General features: G+C 45.8%; 1 protein-coding gene across 2 annotated transcripts in view; it reads right to left on the bottom strand.

The window, feature by feature from the left end:
- Window positions 1–1,084: 1,084 nt before the first annotated feature.
- The window catches only part of COL15A1 (collagen type XV alpha 1 chain), a 102,187-nt gene continuing 91,599 nt past the window's right edge, over window positions 1,085–11,672 (bottom strand). For both annotated transcript variants that reach the window (XM_060101029.1, XM_060101028.1), the window contains 6 exons: window positions 10,105–10,233; window positions 9,908–9,967; window positions 9,113–9,172; window positions 4,715–4,900; window positions 3,171–3,286; window positions 1,085–2,167 (listed from right to left, as the gene is read on the bottom strand). In XM_060101029.1, coding sequence (XP_059957012.1) covers window positions 1,954–2,167; window positions 3,171–3,286; window positions 4,715–4,900; window positions 9,113–9,172; window positions 9,908–9,967; window positions 10,105–10,233 — 765 coding nt within the window. In that variant the 3' untranslated portion in view covers window positions 1,085–1,953. The remainder of the gene's footprint in view (window positions 2,168–3,170; window positions 3,287–4,714; window positions 4,901–9,112; window positions 9,173–9,907; window positions 9,968–10,104; window positions 10,234–11,672) is intronic.

Here is an 11,672-nt window from a genome sequence, read left to right as displayed (position 1 = left end):
GCCAGGGCATGAACGTCAACCACCTTCCTGGGGTCAGCAAAAGGTCTCCCCTCCTTTTGGCTCCCCCAAACCCCAACACCACCCTGTGCCTTCTGTGGCCCAGGGCCGCGGCGGGCTCTGGCTAAAACGGAAGGCACCTTCTTTTCATGACCTCAGCACCTCCTGCCCCCCTCCCCCCTCAGGTCCTGTCCATGCTAGGCACCCCACCCCCCAGCCACTGGGTGGGTGAGCGAGTCCCCAACAATCCCTTCTGGGGCTTTCCAACCTGTAACTGTCTTCATCCCATGACTCAGGTTTTCATTGCTCTTCCATTTAGGAAGCCCCTAAGTGGAGGTTCTGGGCTGTCTGCCCTTTTTTGGTCCTCCATTTTCTTCCTACCTCAAGGACTATTAGGGTGGATTCACTTCACTGAGTTTCTGGGCCAGCCCAGCTGAATGGGAGGAAATATCCCAGCATGCCACTTGCCTGGTGATTCTGTTTCTCCTGCAGCATCAAGCCAAGAGCCAGAGAGTCACAGCCTGGGAGCTGGGAGGGAGCGAATACGCAGCCTTGTGCAGTTGCTCCTTGAAACGATCCTGGGCACTGGAGTGAGACGGTCCCTGGGCCTGAAACCAGACCCACCATTCAGCAGCCTTGTGACCTGGAACAAGTGACTTCCTGAGCCTCAACTGTTTTTTTTTTTTTTTTTTTTCATTTGTGAAGTAGAGATAAAACTACTTACCTTGCAGGGTTATGAGGAAAGATAAATGGGACTTATGTTAAGTCTGCTATTTAGGAACTGAGAGCTGATATTACTTATTTTATCGCAACCTCCTTGAGAGAAAAAGGCAGATTTGCCCGAAGTCATGTGTTGAGACACAGTTGATCCTGTTTGTCACACTGGGGCTCTTCTGCCCCCACGGAGTGGAAGACAACAGGCAGGAGCAGAGGAGCATGATGGGAAAATCTTCCTGTTCTCTGATCATCTCCTGAGGGGCAGCACAAGTGGCAGTGACAGGGTTAGCAAACCCACCCCAGGGCCGCTTCCACATCACTGGTGAAGAATAAAGGAACTGGGGGAAAAAGTCAAACAGAAGAAAGCGCCTGGAAAACATGTTTTTATGTTCACTTACATGGAAAAAAAAGAATCAAAGTGTACAGCATGAAGGTATATGTGTCTCAGAAAATTCATCCTCATGAACCTGTTTGTTGAATCGCAGTTATAATTCAAGCATTGCCAAATGGAAGTTATAAAATCAGGGTGGGGTGTGGGGAAAGGGCCACCACAGGAAAGGTAGTAATTATGTGCTATTTCTTCTCTAGTTTCAGATCATCGGGAGTTTAAACTTTTCCAGCAAGTCATTTATATAAACAGATGCCATATTAAAATATGTTGTGTCAAAATATAAAACTCCTAAAGCAAGATGGCAATAATATTTTAGGAAAAAAACATTAAAGTCTGGTAATATCAGAAAATACAAATAGGATCATTTTGAGCAGTTCTGTTTCTCTGTATGAATAGCAGTTGCAAACAATGGATGTATATTAAAGTACAACATTTGGTCTGCACATAACTTAGAAAGGGGTACACTTCTAAACACTGACTTTGTAAGAAAACATGAAGGACATCTTACAGTCAACAACGGTTAAAAGAAGGAAATCACTTTCTGAAGGATGCAGTGGGCAGAGTGCCAAGGCCTTTGTTTTCAACTTGCTGTTAACCGTGTTGGGATGTGTTTACACTGCATGGGTTTCCTGCAGAATCTAGCACCAATAGATGGATCAGATTTTATCTTTGATCTGAGTCCTTTATGTCTTCAGTTTTGAGTGTATTGAGGTATGTTTTCTTTGGTTGCTGTTGTGATGAATGTGTAATAAAAGACTAATATTTACAATGTTTAAACATTTTAGATTTCAGTGTCAACTCTTCACATAAAAAAAATTGGAAAACTCTTAAGAATCATGGGAAGGTCATTACTTCCTCACATCTGTCATGAAACTGTTTTCGATACACAGAACAATTAGCCTATTAGCACAGCTGTATGCTTTCTGGTCCAGAATCTTCCCCGTGCTCAGCGGGGAGGCCAAGCCCATGACTGCCATGTCGGCGGTTCGCCACGCTTCACAGTACTGATCCACAAGACGGACTCCGTGGGTGCTGGAGCCGTGCCAAACGACCTTCTGGGGCCTGAAAAGGAATTTTGTTGTGTTACTTTTTGAAATGACCCTTCTTTGTGGCATATCTCGGTGAGCAAATTGGCATAAGTCTGGTGAGTTAAGTCAAACTCCGGAACCCTCCAGGGTCTGACTGCACATCACCTCTCTGTCTTTATCACTGTTCCCAACTTTCTGAACACACTGCATTCCAACCATATCCAGCTTGTACTTGCTCTGAAATCATACCCTCTGCTTTCGTGCATCTGAACGTTTGCTCATGAGGCCCCTTAGTCTGGAATGGCCTCGCTTTCATTTTCAGTGATTCCTTCTCATCTTTCACAAGTCCGTTAAATGCCCCCTCTTACAGGAAGCCGTCCTGATTCTCACCACCAAGGAATAATGACTCTTTCCTCTGTGCTCCTACCATCTTATCTGTTTCTCCATTTTCCAATGACAATATTACGTCTAGAATTGTAGCTAGTCTGTGTCTATCTTCCCACAGACTATGAGCTTTGAAAGGAGAGGGGCTGGGTAGGTTTATTACTGTGCCTTCCAGGCCTGGCATTAGGCCTGGCATAGAGTAGACACTGAGGAAAAGTTTACTGAGTTGTTCTATTCTTAAAAGCATACATAATTTTCAAAGAATGAGAGTGCAACTCACAGTATAGGGTTAAAGAATCACCAAGAATAGCATTACTTACCATTTATTAAGTGCCTACCGTATGCTAGATGTTCTCACACTTAATTCTCACAACAGTCTTATCCGTATGAATATGATTATCCTGCCCATTTGACAGGTGAGGCAACTGAGGCTCAAAGAGTGAAAGTGCCTTGCTCAAGGTCCCATATTAGGTTACTGGACCCAGGTCTCCTGGTTCCATGGCCAGGCTCTCTCCATGGCCCCTGGCTGCCTCACTGAGGCTTTACGCTGGCAGCACCCCAGAGGAGCAGCTGATAAGGGCATTCCATTGTTACACTGTCTCCTAAAACTGTATATCATATGATATACTTCAAGGGCTTCCATCTCTACTTACCAAGAAGGATCTGTCATTACATCTCGGCCATCAAAGGAATATATTGGAACATGTGTATTGAACTGACCTCCATGGCCAGAAAAAATTGAGTCCCAATTATTAAAAAGTACTTGGCCCTATGGAGACAAAATGTCATGTTAGAATCATTATACAAACAGCCTGCAAATATTTATCCATTCTTCAAGGCCCAGAAGTCCCTAACCCCAATCCCAGATCCTGGACAGAGTGAGAACTCAGGAAATACTTGTGGTTTGATTTTATAATCTTTCCTTGAACCCTTTTGGCTTTACGGTCTTATTTCTTGAGGTAATTTCTTTTACTATATGTGTATAAAGTCTCCTCCCTATCAAAAGTGTGTTTTAGGTCTTTATCATTGCTTTTTTTTTTTTTGCGGTACACGGGCCTCTCACTGTTGTGGCCTCTCCTGTTGTGGAGCACAGGCTCCGGACATGCAGGCTCAGCGGCCATGGCTCACGGGCCCAGCCGCTCCGTGGCATGTGAGATCTTCCCGGACCGGGGCACGAACCTGTGTCCCCTGCATCGGCAGGTGGACTCTCAACAACTGTGCCACCAGGGAAGCCCTATCATTGCTATTTTAAACGTATATACTGGGCTTCAAATTTGTGCCAAGCCTTGTGCCAACCTACAAGTGGATGATGTGGAGATGAATTTCTTACTCCTTTTCCTTCGGTTATTTGTATTCCAAGAATACAATCTGAGTGGGTGAATGTGGTAGAACAGAACCTTGGAAGATGGGATGGGAAGTGCTGGGTGTGGGGTCAGGATGGACTTGCCAGCCTCAAGGTTCCAAACTGGAGTACTGGGGTTCACAGGGACCAAAGGGTCTCGAAACACCTTTGAGGTCTGGTTAGGGGTCAGGACCCAGGATGTGTGTGAGCAGCAACAGAGCTGCCCCTCTGTAGCCTTAAAGGAGTAGGCTATTTCCATGGTATAACTGAGGGATGATGCGGGGCCCTGCCTTGCCAGTGAATGAGGGCAGAGAAATATCTGAGGGTACCAAACCAGGGTGCAGGACAGAGTGGCTCTGCTTTGGGACCAGTGCTCACCAGCTGTTCTCTGGTGCCACTCAGCCAGTGCTCTACAGAAGGCATCCTCAGGTGGAACCAAGAGGAGGTCAAGGAAACTAATTCCAGTTTGTAGTGACTTTGAGTAAACTGCTTTCTCCCTGTGAGCCTCAGTTTCCTCATCTGACAAACAGAAAAGAATAACTCCCATTTTTATCGGGTGTATCTATTACACCCGATATGAAGTGCATTGTAAACAAAGACAAAAGCTATATAAATGAAAGAGGTCATTACTATCCCTCCTGTCTGCTCCAAGGGTCATAAACCATCCAAACAGGAAGGGCCATTGTAAATATAAGGCAACTGAGGTCCAGAGAGGGAAAGTAACCACCCAAAGTCACACAGCTAATCAGGGCCTTGAAACAGCATACTTCTGATGATGTCAGGAGTGGCAACTGCCTCTAGTCCCTGGGGAGACCAGTCCATCCAGGAGGCAATGGGAACGATATTTATTTTTACCTTAAGGTTCACTATTGGAAGGCTATATCTCTCTGCTTTCCTCACAACTGTAGAGAGATCTTGCAAATGGGAGGATAAAAATGCTTCGTAGGTGGACAACAGTCCTGCTGCCCTGGCCTGCTGGAAGCACTGAAAATCAGCTCGAATGTCCCCAGAAAATGGTGTGTTCAGAGCGACCAAGTGTAGCTGAAAAAAGTGAGAGAAAAGACAGTGCAGTTGAAGAATTAAAGCAAACTCCAGCCCCCATAACCATCACATGTTCCTAATAAGATCCCAGACTTGCTGCAATGGAAGGCACGCTAGAGGTCACCTTACTCAACCTCTACCTGACATTGGAATTTTAGCCCCTGCTGGACCATCTCCAGGGAAGGAGAGCTCAGGTCTCCCAAAGCAGCCTGTGTCAGCAATCTGAACAGCTCTAAATAGTAGAAATTTCTTCCATATATGAGAAAAACAAAACAAAATAAAGCACTTCAGAGATCTGAATCCAGCCTGCAGGCAGGCCATCTGTGGGTCTGCCCCTCATTGAGTTTCTAGGAGGGGTTTTCTAGTTTTTAAGCTGGCTTTGGTCCTAGATCTCAGAGCTACATCAAGCTATCTGCCTCCTGCCCTTTCTTCCACCTCCTGAGTAGGCCTGGGGCTGATCATGAGGGACCAGAGGGAAAAGGCATTGAAAGGAGGTCATGACATTTATTACTAAGACTGCTGGGATAGACCCTTTTGGAAACTAGGGGTCATACAGTAATTCTAGCCTAACATTCCTGCCACCTTGATCAGGAACCCAAATAAAAGCCATTCCATAATCTGCTTTCTCCCACTCTTTCTCTCCCCAAACCCAGCCTTCTTTTGCAGCCCTCCCAGCCCTTTCTGCTGTACCCTCTGAATTATACTCCATAATCAAGGAGTAGCCATCTCCCTCCTCAATCTCATGCCAGGAGTAACTTCTATCTCATTAGCATAGAGCTGGTGCAGGACCCGGGCCCAAGTCGCCAGAAAAGGAAAATATTGTTAAATATCTTAAACCCATCTTCCTCCCTCTTATGTGTCTGAAGACCGTGGCACCCGAGGGAAGAGGCCCTATGGTCTCATCACCTTTCTGCTGCTGTGTTTCTGGGGGCTACACCCAAGGGTGGTCGCAAGAGGACTGCGCTTTCCTGACACCAGGGGACACCTAGGAAAAGGGCAGCGGTGAGTGCAGGTCTCCCTGCCACACCTCCAACCCCACCACCTCCACCTCTCCTTCTTTAAGGAGATGCACAGAGAAATGTTTGCAACGATGGCTGCTTCTGAATGGTGAGATTGGGGCTTTTATGTTCTCATGTTTCTGTACCTTTAACCGCTGGAACATTTCTATCATGAATAGATATCATTTTTATGAAGACAGTGACATTTCCACAATCAAACGTTAAAATGGCTTTTTGAAGATGGTTGTAGTTGTGTAAAATTATAAGTGATTTACTATTTCCTTTCCCATTCTTTTTTTTGGCTGTGTTGGGTCTTCACTGCTGCGCGCAGGCTCTTTCTAGTTGTGGCGAGCGGGGGCTGCTCTTCGTTGCAGTGCGTGGGCTTCTCGTTGCGGTGGCTTCTCTTGTTGTGGAGCATGGGCTCTAGGTGTGTGGGCTTCAGTAGTTGCAGCACACGGGCTCCGTAGATGCAGCACATGGGCTTAGTTGCTCTGGGACATGTGGGATCTTCCTGGACCAGGGATCCAACCCGGGTCCCCTGCATTGGCAGGTGGATTCTTAACCACTGCACCACCAGGAAAGTCCCCTTCCCCATTCTTTTTATTCATTGTCCAAATTTTCTACAATGAATATGTATTGCCTTAGAATTTATTTTAAAAATTTGTAGCTACTTCCCTAACATCTCCCCTCATAACTAAGCCTTTTGAAGGGTTACCTATACTTGCTTCTCTATTTCCTCACCTCCCATCTACTCTGCAACCAACTAGAATCTTGTTGGCATCCCTCCATGCTACAGAAATGCTTTTCTCTAGTTTCTCAATTTGAACACCACCTTTTAGTTCTTTCAGTGGGCCTCTTGGCAGCATTTGACACTGCTGGCTTCTATCTTGTTTGGCATCCTTTCTTCCTCTCTGGCGATGGCTTCCCAGTTTCCTTCTCGTATGTCTTCCATCAGTTCCTTTTTGTTTTTGCTCCTCGCAATCCAATCTCTTCTCACCGTATAGATTCTCTTTTGGGAATCCTACCATCCCCAAGACAATTTCCATAGCTCTGCTGAAAACTCCCAAGTCTGTATCTCCAGACCAGACCCACTGCAGGGTTGCAGACCTTCTGATCCTGCTTCCTCCTGGTGCTCTCCACCCAGATATCCTACAGGTACCGCAGGCTCACCAGGCCCTACATTAGTTCCTGCTCGGTGGATGGCAGCACTAAAGGAAACGTGTTTCTGGTGTTCGCCAAGTCCATGCCTTCTTCTTTGAAAGTGTCCCCACAATACCTGCTAAAAAGAGTGGCTTCAGGCCATTCAATTTCATTCTCTTGGCTGCTCTTTTTTTGTTGTTTTTACATTTTTAAAAAATTGGGGTATAGTTGCTCCACAATGCTGTGCTAGCCTCTGCTGCACAACGAAGTGAACCAGCCATGTATACACATATCTCCTCCCTCCTGGACCCGACTCCCACCTGCCTCCCATCCCACCTACCTGGGTCACCACAGAGCACTGAGCCGAGCTCCCCTCACTACACAGCAGGCTCCCGCCAGCCATCTATTTTACACATGGCAGTGCACATACATCAATCCCAATCTCCCAATTCATCCCCTCCACCCCTTGTGTCTACAAATCCACTCTCCACATTGCATCTCCATTCCTCTCTTGGCTACTCTTTTTTTAAAAAATAAATTTATTTATTTATTTATTTTTGGCTGCGTTGGGTCTTTGTTGCTACGCACGGGCTTTCTCTAGTTGCGGCGAGTGGGGGCTACTCTTTGTTGTGGTATGTGGGCATCTCATTGTGGTGGCTTCTCTTGTTGCAGAGCATGGGCTCTAGACATGTGGGCTTCAGTAGTTGCAGCACACGGGCTCAGTAGTCGTGGTACGCAGGCTCAGTAGTTGTGGTGCATGGGCTTAGTTGCTCCGCAGCATGTGGGATCTTCCCGGACCAGGGCTCGAACCCGTGTCTCCTGCATTGGCAGGTGGATTCTTAACCACTGCGCCACCAGGGAAGTGCCTTGGCTACTCTTGATTTGACTGGGAGTAGGCAACTGACCCATGTAGACTACCTCTCCCAAGGCTCTGAATTGAGTCAGGTGGTATTGAGCTCTGCAGCTGTAAGATCCCATAGCGTTGAGGCCAGGATCAGTGCCATGGCAACCCAAGGCTGTGCGCAAGCTTTGCAGATGTAACCTATGTCTGTGTGCTGGGGTGGGGGTGGAGGGGAAGCAGGAGGAAAGACCTTTGCAGAGGCTGGTCTGTAGAGATACTAATAGTAGGACCAAGAGTCCACAGGCCCTGTTGTACTTCCTGCAATTGAGTTCCATGAGGTTCCTGCAATTATCTGAATAAAATCTTCATTTAAGCTAGTGAAGAAATAGAGTGAGAGTCTCAGGTCTAAGCAACAAAATGATCCCTGGGAAAAAAAAATCTATCACCACTCAGTTACCCAAGCAGAAACCTGGGCATCATTCCTGATCACCCTCCTCCTCACTGCCCCATACCCAACCAATGACCAAACTGTCACTCCTCCCTCCTTAATTTCTCTCCCATCTGCCCACTTTTCTACATGTTCACTGCTGTGATCCTAGTTCAGATAATACAGTAACTACTTAACTGTCCCTGGTCCTGTGCCCTCTAATCCATTTGTACATTATAAGCAAGGTAATCTCTCTGATGCCCTTCTCTTATTTACCCTTGTCTTCCTTAAAATCCTTCATTGTTCCCCCACTGCCCAGTGGAAAAGGCCAAAGCCCTTGGCTTGGCTTTCAGGTCCTTGATGACTGAACTTGCCCTGTGCAGACTATATTTTTCCCTTCCCTGCCTTGAACCCTACACCTTCAGCAAGACTGAAATACTTGGAATTAGAGAAATGTACAGCACTTGCCCTTGCCTCCCTCTGTTCCACACTCCCTCTGCCTGGAACTCCCATTCCCCTCCCCTTACCTGGCTCTCCCCTGTTCTCAACTGTCCTTCAGGTCGTGATTTAAAGGTCACCTCCTCCAAAGAAGGCAGACTTCTTTGACCTTCCTTACACTCCCAGTACCCTGCGTTTGCCTCGCCCAAACGACTTCTCACACTGTATTGGAATTACCTATTTTTTATTTGCCTCTCTGGCTAGTCTATATGCATCTTGAGGGTAGGAACTGTGTGCCAAGCATGGGGCCTGCCACATGACAGACACACTTTCGGCATCTGTACAGTAAATGCATGAATTGTACTTACTGCAGGGCTGTCATAATTAACACTTGAAATAGACGCCACTGGAAGCTGAAGCTGATGAGACTGTCAGGTAAAAAAGGAAAAAAAAAAACAGTCCTGAATATGCATTCAATCTGTTCTTCACCGTACATTAAGGTACAAGTGCAATGTTTCTTGAAAAGCTGCTTTAAACAGTTTGTCATGGTCTTTGGACCACTCTTAACTGTGAAGAGTTTCACACATGAACAAAAAACTATCCTCGGAAAGGGAGTGGATATTCTCAAGACTTTTAGAAAGAGTGCTGAATCAAGAAAGAAGTCCATGTTTTACAACCAACTCATTCCCTTAATAGAGCAAAGCACCTCTTCAGAGCCTCAGCTTCCTCACCTGCAAAGTGGGAATGCTATCACCTGCCTCAAAGGGTAGCTGTGAGGTTAAAATAGTGGACAACGCAAGCCGCTGTTGTTCTTATCAGGCAAGGAAGTCTCAGTGTCAAATATTAAAGGGCTCTCCTAGATTGCTTATGCCAACCGTGTTTTCACAGATCAATAAACTGAGGCCAAGAGAAGGGAATTCCCTTGCCCAAGAGGATTCAGCTATGACATGGGAATGGCAGGTCTCCAGCGTCTGGGTCCAGCTCTCCCTCCAGCTGTTGTGAGAATGTTCTGTTGGCACTTGGTAATTTTGGGGCTTCTGCCAGATAGTGAACCATGCAGAGCTGGCTGTCCAGAGTCTGGAGAGCTTGATACTGGATGCCAAGGGGATTCAGCAAGTGCTGGTGAATGAAGGAGCTAGAGGTAAGGCAGGGAAACGACTCACATTGCTGGAAAGCGCAGGGGGTGGTGGGCTGTCCTCCGGAATGGGGATCAGTTCTCCCAGCTTTAAGGAAAAGAGCACGTTGAAAATGAAACATCAACTAGAAACTGTTCACCTATTTTCAAGTCAGAAAAATGGCATTTACAGGAGTAGAATGTTATTTTTAGAGGGTACTTGGAGGCAGTTTGTTAAAGAATTACCTGCAATTTTTTCCAACCATCTCTGACACGAATGAAAAACTCGGTGCTGTCCTTCAGGTAGATGAATGTCCCTTCTATGACCAAATGGGCTTTCTGCAACATGTCAGCCATGCTGCTAAGTGCTGTAACCTGTCAGATAATTTTAAATTACAAGCATTACGGTTATCATCACAGCGATAGCACAATTTGAAAAACTGGCCTCTTTGTAAAGTCAAATATGAGCCATCCCCTCACAGTCAGTGAAAAGGCTTATTGTGCCACAGAGAGATATATAACTTCATTAATAACCAAAGGACTTTCTTTCCGATAAAACAAAAACATGCATTACCTTGAAACACAAATCTCAATTACAATAAACAAATTGAAACAAAGAAGATAGTATCCCGAGAGTTCAAAGACATTTAAAAACTGTTAGCAGAGTTGGCTCTGTTGGACATTGGTATTGGCAAAATCATTGGTAAGTTTTGCCACTTCCGTTTGTGTGAGCTGCACAATGGCACCAACATTGTTACATGTGTTTTGTTAGCTCATGCTGCTCCAAATTTCTTTTCATTTGGAGTAAGAAATGTAAGCAAGTGAGTTACTCTACCTATGTCTTAAATCTTTTTTGCCTGGCTGGGTAGTTCCAGTATTAAATACACAGCAGAAGGGCCTCCCTGGTGGCGCAGTGGTTGAGAGTCCGCCTGCCGATGCAGGGGATACGGGTTCGTGCCCCGGTCTGGGAGGATCCCATATGCCGCGGAGCGGCTGGGCCCGTGAGCCATGGCCGCTGGGCCTGCGCGTCCGGAGCCTGTGCTCCGCAACGGGAGAGACCACAACAGTGAGAGGCCCGCATACAGCAAAAAAAGAAAAAAAAAAAATACACAGCAGAAAATGGGGGTCTGTAATTTCTCTGTCTAGAAAATTGCCAAAGATCAGACAGCCATCTTGGCCTATCCAGGCACAGGCATAAAAGCTGGAAAAATCTATTGAGAAGTGTCAAGCCTCAAAGAAATATCAACCAAGGAAGCTGTTATTTTTCTTTTCAACTGAGAAAGATTATAAAAACTTAATTTTCACCTAGCTTTGAAGATGACTTTGTGATTAAAATGACTTAGGCATCCCCCAAAGGTACCAAATATTGAAATTCCATCCACTGTTGGACAGTTCTTCATCTGGCAGCCCAAATTTCCAAATAAAATCTATCAAAGCCCAAAGAGCATTCCTAGGACTCCTGACATCCTAATGAGGTATTTGTCCCTCTTTCTGTGCATCACAATAATCTCTGTGTGCCATATCGTGCTCCAGTGATCTGCAGAGTAACAAGGTACAAGAGACATCCTTTGGTAGAATGGAGAAGGCTGCATTACCCAGGGGAAATGTAACCAGCACAGGGCCTCCTGTGATGTTGTTTACAGTCTTGTGCCTGTGTTTTTTGATGTAATATGATTGGCTCTTGTTACAGTTTAGTCAATTAAGGATTGGAAAGGTGGAACTTAAATCATAAATGATTTTGTAGTCTGTATCTTTTTACTTAATAAGTCATCCAAAGAGATACTAAATACCCTGTTTGTGAAATTATACCATTT

Source organism: Mesoplodon densirostris, chromosome 6 (genome assembly GCF_025265405.1).
Source record: "Mesoplodon densirostris isolate mMesDen1 chromosome 6, mMesDen1 primary haplotype, whole genome shotgun sequence".
Classification (NCBI taxonomy): domain Eukaryota; kingdom Metazoa; phylum Chordata; class Mammalia; order Artiodactyla; family Ziphiidae; genus Mesoplodon; species Mesoplodon densirostris.
This window is presented reverse-complemented; position numbering and strand designations above follow the sequence as displayed.